The sequence below is a fragment of the Beta vulgaris genome, chromosome 5 (genome assembly GCF_026745355.1).
Source record: "Beta vulgaris subsp. vulgaris cultivar EL10 chromosome 5, EL10.2, whole genome shotgun sequence".
NCBI lineage: Eukaryota > Viridiplantae > Streptophyta > Magnoliopsida > Caryophyllales > Amaranthaceae > Beta > Beta vulgaris.
In genome coordinates, this window is record NC_079206.1 from 16,696,985 (window position 1) to 16,710,411 (window position 13,427).

A 13,427-nucleotide genomic window follows, 5' to 3' on the forward strand; every position below is an offset into this window, starting at 1 on the left:
AGCAACCCAACCTTTGCCTTCAAATCACTTAAAGCATTCTCCACAACTTTCCTAGCAGCTATGTCATGTTGAGTTGAATTAATTATGGATAAAGCATCCCTTGTAGTTTGAACACGCCACACCGCCGCTTGAACAATGTTTCATCCTTCCCAACGTCATCATCAACTCTTGTACACATAGCATGTTTTGCCCATCTACCCAAAATGTATCTTTGGGGAATTTTTTCAACATTATGTATGTGAAAAATCCTCAATGAATGGGAACACAATAAACCCATCTTAGTGAAATACTTGCATGTGCAATCAATTGTCATATTTTCTTGGTCATATCTAACAAGATGCATTAGATATTCTTTCTCAGTGCGTCCCACATGGTATTCAAAGAAAGGGGGGTCATACTTGACTAGTTTCTGGCAAAATGACGCACCTCTTATGAAATTTTCCTCAAACGTCAAATAACAGCCACAGTGTATATCTTCTTCGCCTCATTTAGTAACTTAACATCTACAAATGCTAGATGTTTGTTGCCATTAAGTGCATTGTAATCTTCACCATTCTCCCTATCCCTCCATTCCTCAACAACATCTATAAAAACCTTGTAGAAATCACAAAGGCCTTGCATGCTATGAAGCCTTTGATTCAAGGAATGGTTTGTAGTCTCACTTCTTTGAGAAGACAGCACCCCTCCTGAGAAGTAATCCTTGGAGTAAACTGGACACCACATCTTCCTTAACTTGTACAACCTAATCAACCAAGGACATGCAGCGCACTTGTACTTGGTAATCATACTGCATACATAATACAGTAAACATTTATGATAAATCCAATGATCATGCCCCTTAAACCAATGAACAATATGAGTTATTGAATGAACATAAATTTGTCCACATTCATATAATACTGTACATTACATCATGACATACTGTACAAAACACATACTAATAATGTACATTAATTCAACATTATTTCATTCATTTAATAATGTACATTCACTCTCTCAACACTCATTTAATAATGTACATTAAATCATTGCAATTATTCAGATCAGAAAAACATACTAATTCTCTAAATTCAAAAATATTCATTATGCATTGAACATTGTGATGAATCTAATGAACATTAAGCTTACAACAATGTACAATTACCTTGTCCAGTAGTGCTTGAACTCACTCTTGGTCTCACAATGTTTTAGAACATAATTGAATAGATCCACAAATCCAGCCTTTCCCCTCAAACCTTTGATATTGTTGATGGAATTTTTCCCGATGTGCCATATACACAAACGATGTATAACATTGGGAAAAACAATGCTTATAGCCTTCGCCATCGCAGCATCTTGGTCAGTCATAATGGTAATCGGCGACCTACCTCCCATACTCTTCAAAAACGAGTCAAACAACCACACAAAAGAATCGGTGTCTTCGTTCAATAGGAAACCAACACCAAACATCACGTTCCTTTGGTGATGGTTCATCCCAACAAACGGACCACAAATCATCCCATACTTATTCGTACGGTACGTCGTATCATGAACAACTAGATCTCCAAACACTTCATAATCCTTTCTCATTCTTCCATCCCTCCAGAAAAAACTTATTAAGTGCTCTATAGCATCTAGTCGAACGTCATAATAAAAATCATATTCCGCTGCTTGTCTTTGCGTAAAGTTCTTTATCAGTTGGTTACTATCACAACCATCAAGTTCTTTCTTTCTTTGAGTAGCAACTGCATCATAAGCATCTCTGTTCACAAACCCAAGATTTGGAGATCCCCCCGCTTCCTTCCTCAATACACGCACAGCTTCAGCAACCCCCACTCCACAACTTCTCAAATTATTAATCATATGCAATTGTTCAACTGTCACTTTCCTATGAGATCTTATTAAATGTCTTTGTTTCAATGGCACCATGGGGTGATTGTGAATCATATGGTGCTTAGTAACAATAAAAAATCCAGAGTCTTTGGATACATCCAAATTGAATAAACGCTTTACATCCACAACGTTGATCAAGCTTAGTGAATGCCTGTGCCAAGAAGAACATCATGTATATTCTAGTGAACATTGGCTTTGCAGTAATGAACATCCGCATTGTTTTTTTTAACACTATGATTTGAAAAACAAAAAAACAAACTAATGTATACTAATTTTACCACTATATATAATAACATCTGATATACTAATGTACATATTATCATCACCACACCTCAAGTATACTCCAGTGAACATTTGCTTTTAGTTATATATAAATTATATGTACATATTGTCATGACCTACATTAAACCACACAAACATAACACATACCTTAAGCACACCACCTTTTGTGTCTTTCAATCCTTCCCGACTACAAACTAAAAAACGTTGTCTGATTGTCTTTGTTTCATATCTCCAACAAACTTTGCCCTTCCGGATACCAAATCCGCATTTAAATGCATACTCATCGTATAATTTGTAAGCTTCTTCATCGTTGGCAACTTCTTTGTGTATCAATTCAGATGTCTCACACTCAACATATTCTGCAGACAAAAAAAAATTAATTAAACATAACTAATATTTACCCTCATATAGAATAATGTACATTGAATGTCCCTTTAAATGATAACTGTAACAACAATGATTAGTAACACATAACAAATATTAACAATAATATAAAATAATGTACATTGGATGTCACTGAATTGGTCAGTAAATTATCCTAACTGTACTATTGTCTTTGATGCACGTAAATTACATCATTCCCACTTTCTCCCTCCATTTGGCAAATTCATTATCATGAAACACATAAACCTTTACACATGCCAAACACTGAAACATCCCAAAACAGTATAGGTTTGCACCTTTTGGGGATTTATAATAGACATACATAAATATAAGGAACATTCCAATCAACAGGACAATAAATGAAAAATAAATGAGGCAAGGCATTAAATTGTTCTTGCATGATAAATTAGAGTGAGTGACTGACTTATGTAACTACCAAACTTAAAATTGACTGCGCATATTGACCCTTCATGGGATAACATTAAACATATCTGACATACGTAACCAAAGTACAAAATGCCACTGTACATTAACAGTCAACCAATTGTACAGTTTTAATACCCCAATGTACATTATAATATTCTTGCACATCAACTAACATGCATTTGTACATTAAAAAAGAGCTTGGTAGCTACATACCATTCTTCTTCTCTAATTCATCTTCTTCACTTCCTCCTTCATTCCCTAAATCTTCCATTGCATTATCAAGAACAACATTATCAACATCGTTTTCACTAATATCTTCCATTTTTCCAACTTTTGTATCATAAAACTTGCAAAGATTTTAAAAATACAAACCGAAAATCACCCAAAGTAAATTCTGCCAAATTATCATATAAATTTATGAAACTCAGAAAGAAATCAATGAAGAACAAAAAAAAAAAAAACGAGAGAGACTTTAAATGCTTCTACATAAATTTATGAGAGAGAAATAGAATGAATGATTGATTGATGTAAGTTACAAAGTACACCATGACATACCATGAGCTAAAGTCAGCTGGCCCACTTCAAAAAAGGCGCCAAACTCACCCCCAATTCAGCCAAACTTTGCCCCCCCCCCCTAAACTACACAAAACGCTGTCGTTTTGCACGAGGTGTAGGTTCCTCCGTGCAGGATCTAAATTGCGCTTCCTTTCAACCTATTGATTGCTTATTCCACGTGGTAATGTAAATGCAAGGATTTGCTTTCCTTTGCTTGCCTTCAATCACGCCCAAATTGTGAATACTGATTGGTTTCATTTATAACAACAATTGTGAATCATATCACAGTTTATGGAAAGCAAATCATACCAAAGGAAATAAGCACACAGAATATGCATATCACCTAAAGTTCATGAATTTTCCATATAGCCAAGTGTCATAAATACCATCCATGCATGTTAAGGTGTTTTTTTAAAAAAAAAATCCTTGCATTTACATTACCAAACACGTTACTTCAAGGAATTTGGTATAAATAGACAACTTACTTGCATCATATTACCTCTGTTACCCAGACTCGGCATTTTTTGGCATATACCCGGGTTGTTACGACACGACACTGGCTCGGGTATGAAATACGAGCCGGGTCCTCCATATTGCACTCGGACACGGAAAATCCTAATTCGAACGCGAAGAGGAGAAAAGAAGAAGAGGAGAAGACGAGAACTTACTTGACGGCCGACAAGAGCTTCGAACTTGTCGGAGCCGCCATCGCCGGTCAGTTTCTTTCTTCTTTTTCTTCACTTCTTTTATTTCTTCGCTTCTGAGTTCTCTGTCCTTTCTTTCTTCTCTCTCTTCGTCCTTCGATCTTATGTTGTTCTCTTTTTTCTTTTTCATTTTCTTTTTTCCCTTTGTGGCCACGTGACTTTTCCTCTCTTTACCTTTTTGTTTTTCCTTTTCTTCTTCTATTTTGCTTTCTTTTTTTAACACTACTTTTAGGTGGTTGTTTTTTCTAAACAACTACTTAATTTATTGTTATATTATAATTAAATAATTATAAACTTAAAATTAGTATTAAATATTATATTATAAAATATTAATTTTGACATACCCGTACTCGTGTCCAAATCTTGGAGAGAGTCCCCGTGTCCTGATATTTTGGAAGTGACGTAACCGACACTCGAATCCGTACCATATACAACACTCCTAGCTGAGTCCAGGTAACATAGCATATTACACTCTGACCACGTATCACAACCTCCACTACTCCATTCAAGACCCTCTTGCAATTTGTTGCAATGGAGAATTCACTCATTTCGGAAGAAAAAACCCACAAGCACCACATCAGTAGCAGCGCAGACATAAGCTAGAGAGAGGAAGCAGTAACACCAACCAGTGGGATCCTGTAAGAAAATAATAAAAAGCTTGATTATATTGATTAAAGTGTGGTAGAATATCACTAGTAGAATAATTGCTTATTGCTGCGGTAATATTGATGCGGTTTTACCCATACGCAGCAATATATCACGTAAAAACAAAATGAAAAATATAAAATACCCATATTGCTGCGGTTTCGGCCAAAAATCGCAGCAATATGGTTTCAATAGAAATTTTTTAAAAATTTTAGACTATCTGACCAAAAATATTGCTGCGGTTTCTAGCAAGAAGCGCAACAATATATTAAAATAATATAAATAAATATTAATTAAACATATTGCTGCGGTTTTAAACAAACCGCATCAATATGCTTTTGAAATTAATATTAAAGAGTCGAACTAGGGTTTCGCTTCACGCACGCCTCACTCTTTCCTTTCATGAGTTCTCCTCTCTCTCTTCCTCTCATCTTCTCTCTCCTCCCCTCAATAGTTCACGCCTATCTTTTCTCTCTCTTCCTCATCAGTTTCTTTCATCTTCTCTCTCCTCTCTTCTCTCTTCTGGTCACCGGTCGACGCTTCAAAAGTTCATCTTCTCTCATCTCCGTTCGACGGTCGTCGTTTCTCTCTCTTCTGGTGGTGGTTTGATAGTTCATCTTCTCTCATCTCCTTCGTTCATATGGTGCGTCGCCCAAGCTAGGGTTTCGGCTGACAAGGTCGTCTTCGCTCGTCTCGTGCGTCTGCGGTGGTCGAATTGGCTCGTCGGCATCTCGAGGAGTGAGAGGCGTTGGTCGCCGTCGATGATCCACCAGCAAACAGCAACCAGTTTTTTTTTCAATATTATGTTATTTTTCATTAGCAACAACAACTAGTAAGAGGCGTTGCCGCCGTTGGTCCTTCGCCGTCGAGGAAGAGAGGATCTGATTTTTGTTTTTTTTAGAATCAATAGTATGTTCAAGGTTTCTGATTTTTTCATTTTTTAGAATCAATATTTTATTGAAGGTTACTATTTTTATGTTTTTTTTTTTTGTATTTTTCGTATGTTCAGTGTAGTGTAATTGTAATTTTTGTTTCTTGTAACTATTTTGTATCTCAGAATTTTTTTTTTCGTTAATTTCATTTTCGTTTTTTACAGTTTTTTTTATTTTTGTTTTTTAGTTTGTTCAGTTTTCTTATTGTTGGTTTTTTCTTTTTTAGTTTCACTTCATTTTTTGGTGGAGGTTTATGATTTTTTACTATTTTTATGAATTTTTTTATCTTCAAATTTAATGGCAAAAATGCAAAAAAAAATAAAAAAATAATTACACCTGTACCTATTGCTGCGGTTTTCTCAAGAAACCGCAGCAATATGTCTATTTTTTATTATTAAATATAGCATATTGCTGCGATTTTTCCTAAAAACCGCAGCAATATACTTTATGAATCTGATATAAAATATATATATTGTTGCGGTTTTACCCAAAAACCGCTGCAATATGTTCTTATTGCTGTGGTTTAAAACCGCAGCAATACATCAATTACCTATTGATGCCCCCTTAATTGCTGCGCGGCCAAAACCGCCGCAATAGGCCACTTTTTGACCGCAGCAATAAGCATTTATTTTACTAGTGTATGTCAGTATATATAAAAAAAAAATAGAAAGATTATAGCTTCACAGTTAGCAGATTTATGAGCTAATATTTGACTCTTAATTAAATACAATACATCATTAAGCTAAATAGAAAGATTAAATGCAATTTGTATCAATTTGGAGCTATTTCAGGTTATTTGTAAATTTATTTGATGTTATTTGTAAAAGGAAAAATTGATTTAGACATTCTCAACTATGGGCGTCCTGATAAAAGCAGTCTCAATTATCATTTTTTATTGTTGAGTCCCAACTTTAAACCCCCACTTTACACTGGTGGTCCAAGTCGACCGATGACTTGCGAAACCGGTAAAAAACCCTATTTTCCTTTTTTCTCTTTTTTTGATCTGTTCCTTCAACCTCTTCCTTCAGTCTTTCTCTCTCCTCCCTCCTTCCTCCCCTTCCCCTACCACCCCTTCTTTTCCCTCTCCCTTCCACCCAAATGACAACCTCTCTCTCACACCCGAAGCCCGAAGCTCGAAGCCCGTGAAACCCGAAGCCCGTGAAGCCCCTGCTACCGGCGCGGTTGTTGTTGGTTGCCGGTGATGGGTCGCGCAAACCTTGCTCGCATCTCTCTCTCTTTTAGCCGCTACTTTGGGGGGGAGGGGAAGTATTTCGGGTGCAGGGGAGGTGGGGGAAGGGGAAGGGTTTCGAAGGTTGGGGGATATATGGCGGGGGCAAGGGAGGGGAAAGAGGAGGTGGGGGAAGGGGAGGGTAGTGGAGGGGAAGGTTTCCGGAGCAGGGGGATGCGTGGCAGGGGAGGGCTGACTGGGGCAGGGGAAAGGGGAGGGGTTCCGGGGACAGGGGTGGTTAGGGATGCGTGGCTGGGGAGGGGTGTCAGGGGGCTGGCTGGGGAGGGGTGGCTGGTGCCAGAGGAGAGAAGGAGGGAGTAGTGAAGGAAGGAGGGAGAAAGAAGATTGAAAAAAAATTAAAAAATGGCAAATTACCTACTACAACAGGTTTTTTACCTGCTGGGACTACTATTGTAAAACACCCTTCAAAGTTGGGACTAAACAATAAAAAACGATAGTTGGGACTGTTTTTGTCAGGACACCCATAATTGGGACTGATTAAATCAATTTTTCCTTTGTAAAAATCTTTCAAGTCAATGTTGATTTGTTTCGTATCATTATTACTAAATTATATATTTATTTTTCAACAAACTTAGCTTGTATCATTTCTCCTATTTCATTATTATTTTAGAACTCTTTATATACCTTATCATTAGTAATATGCAAATTAAACTGACATCATTTACAAGAGAAATATATAATATCATTACTACTCACTTTTATGTCACCAACAAATTTTCAACATTTTTCATTATTTTATTATCATTTTTCAATTCTTTATATACCTTATCATTATAGCGGAAACTTATATTTCCGTTGTTTCAAAATATTTGACACTTCTCCGGACACACTTGGCAACTAATTTTAAATATTAATATGTCTAATTCCCTAAATGTAAAAATTATAAAATTAAAGTTGATAATGATAAAGTATATATCAAGAAAAATCAACTATATTTTTTTCGTATGTAGAAATCAGAAAACTCGATCAAAGGAAAATGTATGAATAATGCAAAAGTCAAACAATGTCATCGATTTTGAAACGGAGGTGGTATCATTCATAAGAGAAATGATGCCGTTATTACTCACTTTTGTGTCATATAATGGCAAACTTGTATCATTAATCATTATTATCTCTTTCTGTCTCCAATACATTTCCTCATCCACCCTTATCTCTCTCTTCTCTTTCTTAATATATTCCACTAAACTACTAGTGTGATACTCCCTCCGTTTCTCAAAGATCTTCCTTGTTAATGTTCCTATAGATACCAAGGATGATCCATTTGTGTGGGGTGTGGGATGGGTAAAGTAGGAGAGAGAAAGGGGTTAAGATAAATAAACAAATAAAATGGGGTTAAAGTAGGAGAGAGAAAGGAAGTAAAATTGAATTAATAATGTAATGGTGGACAGTTTGATAGGGACATGAGAGGGTAAAAAGGGGAAAAAAATTCCAAATATGAAATAAAGTAAAAGAGGAAGATCTTTTGGAAACGCACTTAAACTGAAAGAGGGAAGATCTTTAGGAAACGGAAGGAGTATACCTTTAGAAAAAGACCAAAAAATCGCATAAGAGGTCTTGGAACTGTGACATCCTTACTTCCTACGGCCCATATGGTCGTTGTTTATAAACGGTAGTAATTGGAATGAATTTGTATGTAAATTTGTGAAGAAATCATTGTTCATTCTCATGGTAATGCTAATTTATCCTAGAGTAGTAATGAAATTTGCTTTCCCTTTGAGACAAAAAAACAAGTTCAGGGGTGATATTGCTCTTCTATTGAAAGAAAAAAATACAAACTTAAGGGTTTGAATTGCATTCCATGGAGATTTTAAGGGTGCCTTAAAATTCATTCTTATTATTACATTTTATTAACAACTACCAAACGATTCGCTAATGCGGTAATGCCATGATATTACTACTAAACTAAGACTCGTGATAAAATGTCAAACCCAAATTATATATCCTTTTATCTTATTAGATTACACGGTGTATCGTACAGAGTACAGACCCAACAACTAATTTCACTAATAGGGCGTGGCATATTTGTGACATCCATAATGTAGTTTTGTGGTGCTCAGGTGGATCTTTATCGATTTTAGATTGTGAGTTACAGCATTGTTTACAGTCTTATAAAGATGACTCTGTTTTGTTACTTTCTTATTAGGGCTTTTTAATAATGATCTCATATATTATATATATAATGACAAATTAAGCTAATTTTTGTCTGGATTTGGCCTACTATTCCGCTCCTTGTCAAGGAAAAGTTCATATAACCTTATTAACAATTGGAAATCATAGTATTCAACCAACAACACATGCTTAGATTAACTGGTAAGGGAGTTATTCTAACCTAACCAGAGGTCTCCGGTTCAAACCCTAGAAACGCAGCAGAGTATGTTGGGAGAGCTTTCCTCCCAATTGGGGTCTGACTCGGTTCGAATCTGGATTAGTCGGATCCAAAAATGGATTTTGGAAATCGGGTATGGTTCACCAAAAGAAATCATAGTATTCCGGTAATAGCAAAGGAATAGATAAAAATGAAAGGTAATTTGATAGTTTTATTGTTATTACATACTCCCTCCATTTGTTTTAAATTGTTAGATTGTGTTATGTACAAGAGTTTAAATAATTTTATTTTCAAACTTTTTGAAGGGTATTTTTGACTCATTTAATGTAAAATAATGGAGAAAAATATATATAATAGTACTTTTTGGTGGGAAAAAAAAGAAAAAAAATAGTATTACTTTTGGTGGGCCAAATACCCCAGATAAGGAAAGTTTAATAATGTAGCAATTAAAAAGATCCAAACATTTAATGAAAATGTATCAATTAAATATATCCAAACATTTAAGGAAAATGTAGCAATTAAAAAGACGAAGGGATTATGTAAGGTGATAAACTATTTTTTTGTGAAAGTGTTTTCAGCTTTTAGGTATGGTTGATACTAGGTATGTTCATAAAAATCTGATCCCATCCGGTAAATCGAATACCCGATCCGATTTTTAAGTTTTCGGGTATTTCAAATTAGATTTTTCGGATCACATAGAGATTATAATTTTCATTTTCGAATATCCGAAAATATTCAAAACATTGGATTTTCTCGGCTTTTTCGGATATCTGATCTGAAAATATTGGTTTTCCAGACAGGATATCTGAAATATGCGATGATGCGATCCGAACTTATTTTCTAAACTTTTTCATTGAAAAATGTATTTTTTTAGTTTTTGAATATTCAAAAATTTTAGTTCATGAAAAATACGATTCAAATCCGATACGAAAAAATCGAATATCCAAAATTTCATAACGTATTATCTTGAATGAACTACTTTTTAGGCCGGGCTATTCCTGAGGTAAGGAAAATTATCATTTATCAATATTGTACTTTAAAATGATAATACTAAATACAACTTGGTCTAGTGGTTAAAACTTAGAGAACGTATTGTGTTGGACTCGTCCGACCATAATCTTGGTCGGACGACTTTCAGGTGGTTCTAATTTTTTTTCAGGTAGTCTTCATTTTTTTTCTGGTGGTTCCAAATCTTTTTCAGGTAGTCTTCATTTTGTTTTCAGTTAGTCTTCTTTGTTTTTCAGTGGGTTTTTGTGCTTCAGTTAAACTTACTTGGGTTTCAGTTGGTCTTTATTCTTTTTCAGGTAGTCTACATTTTTCTTCAGGTAGTCTTCATTTTGTTTCAGTTAGTCCATTATTTCTTTCAGTTGACCCATTATTTCTTTCAGTTGGTCCAACTGAAAGAAAAGAAAGTCTAACTGAAAGAAAAGAAAGTCCAACTGAAAGAAAAGAAAGTCCAATTGATAGAAAACAAAGTCCAACTGAAAGAAAACAAAGTCTAACTGAAAGAAAAAAAAGTCTAACTGAAAGAAAAGAAAGTCCAACTGAAAGAAAACAAAGTCCAACTGAAAAGAAAACAAAACACTAACCTCTACTTTCTCTCACTTTCTCCTTCTTCTTCATGGCATCATATCCACACTGCCCCTTACTTTCCAAACAAGCTGTGCAGTTATAAGCCTTCCAGTTCAGCAACACTCCACTTTCTAACATATCTATTATTCTCCCATCTTTCATATCCTCATCATTATATGGAACTTCAATAACAACACCATTACACTGTCCCACCATTGATGAGAATAAGGAGGATCATGAAAACCGCCAAAATGAAGGAAACTTTTGCCATAGTTTTTAGTATTGTGTGTAATTGACGTGTGTTAATGGGTATACTTGCATATATAAGCAGTTTACATATATATGATGACGGTTAAGGGTTAGTTGCTTTTCTGGTCACAATTCTGTGAATGATTTTTGGCGAAATTATATGATTCTTCCCCATAGCAAAACAGCTATAGACTCACCAAAAACACTACTCTAAATATTCTGAAATTTGCGTATCTTATAATACAAGAAAAAGAGAATATTCTTTGGTTTTGCTTATTGTTTTAGAGTCTTTGTGGACATAATATTTCTTGGCTAACATTCTTTCCATGGTGGATTTTGAGAAGGTTACGAAGAAGAAGGTTTCTTTTCTCCTTTGCTGTATATTATAGTACTGGGCTCAGCCCGTCTGACGAGAATATTAGGTCAGACGGTCTGACCCAATACTTTCACTAAAACTTAAATATATGATCTTGAGGTCATGAGATCAAAATCTATACTGTGCAATTTCTAATTTTTTTTATTGTACATGGATTACCTGAACTAAAACTCCCCTAAAAAGAGCGCCACGTGGCACCATTCCTTGATTAGGAACACCTTTTAATATATTTACTACTCCCTCCGTCCCAAAATATAGTTCTCATTTCCATTTTGGGTGTCCCAAAATATAGTTCCCATTTTCATATTTAGTTCCACATTTTTCTGTAATTTGTCTAGAAAAACCGTGTCCCATCATTTATTTGCTTCTTGAATTTTGTTTTTTCCTTAGTTTATTCAACCAAAATGTTACAATTAATACTCTTTCACCAATTATCTCCATTCTCTCTCCTAAAATCATCTTTTCCCATACAACTTTTATTTAAATAAACAAAAAAACCTTTACTATCCCAACTTGCATAAATTACCGTGAAAAAAGGGAAATGAGAACTATATTTTGGGATGGAGGGAGTACTTATTAGGCCCGGTTTATGCCCCGGGTAAGAAAAAATTTCATTTATAATACTTTATGATAATAACACTAAATACAACTTAGTCTAATGGTCAAGACTTTAGTATATGTACTTGAGGTCTCGAGATCAAATCTTATACTATGCAATTTTTTAATTTTTTATTGTGCCATGTAACACATTTTCTTGTTTATGCACGCATTTTAATATGTTTGTATAGATACCATTAAGTTTTACCATCCACGTGGTATGTAAATTAGGACATAAACAGACAACTTTAAATTTGGCAAAGAAAACTTCATACTACAAGATGAGCCCAAGCATGCTGCTACTATCTTAGTAAACGCTGAAACAAGTAAAACGTGGCTGTTAGAGAATAGGAGACGCGATAAGAAGAAAAACAGAGCGATACATACGTCGAATCTTCCAAAACCGTGTAGTTTGCTATAAATGAGCCAATCAATAGAACGTGGCTACTGCTGCCAAAAAAAAAAAAAAAAAAAAAATTGAACGTGGCTCCCTTTCTGACACTGATTAATCAGAAAAAGATTGTTCAAAATAAGACCTTGTAGTCCTCTAAAGTTTGCACATTATTATATCAGCAAACACACAAATTAGTTGCACCAGCAACTACTTCCATGTGATTCACTTTGCAAACAAAGCTAGACTTCACTAAAGCGTAAAGCTGCACATGGCTTATGAAATGAACTCAAATCATAGTTCTAGTGCATTTCTTTTATCTTAATTTCTTGGTCTATGCATATTTTTCAGATTTTAATTTTGGCATTGTTGTATGTATGTTATTTTAATAATATCAACGCTAACTTGTAGTATATCAAAAGATGTTATCAAGTGAATCTATTCGTTATAGTATGCTCTTCCTTGACTAGAAATGTAAAAAAAACTTAGGCAATACCGTTTATAATCATCTGAATCTTTCAATTAGGGTTCAGGCCAAAAAAATCAATTAACAAAAAAATAGACTTTTCTTTTCTCCGAATACTCCTACTGACCATCGAACTTTATTCTAGTATACAATTAATGTCTTTGAATTAAAAAAAACATAGTTACTTATCTTGGCATCCCCCTTTCTCATACTATGCATAGATACAAAGATGTTCAATTCCTTGTTGATAAGGTTAGGAAGAAGCTGACTATTTGGAAGGCCAACTATCAATCTTGAGTCGGGAAATTGCTCTCAATTAACACTACCCTAAACTCCATCCTTGCTTACTAGCTACAAACTCAAACTCTTCCAGCTACAATCCTCAAAGATCTTGACCAAAC

The 13,427-nt window shown here is 34.9% G+C and overlaps 1 protein-coding gene across 1 annotated transcript; it reads right to left on the reverse strand.

The window, feature by feature from the left end:
• Positions 1-264: 264 nt before the first annotated feature.
• Positions 265-1,951, reverse strand: LOC125497871 (protein FAR1-RELATED SEQUENCE 5-like). Its single transcript, XM_048645575.2, has 2 exons — positions 1,145-1,951; positions 265-787 (listed from the first exon to the last, which is right to left on the reverse strand). Exons 1-2 carry the CDS (start codon positions 1,924-1,926, stop codon positions 451-453), a joined length of 1,119 nt encoding a protein of 372 aa, XP_048501532.2. The 5' UTR covers positions 1,927-1,951; the 3' UTR covers positions 265-450.
• Positions 1,952-13,427: the final 11,476 nt, after the last annotated feature.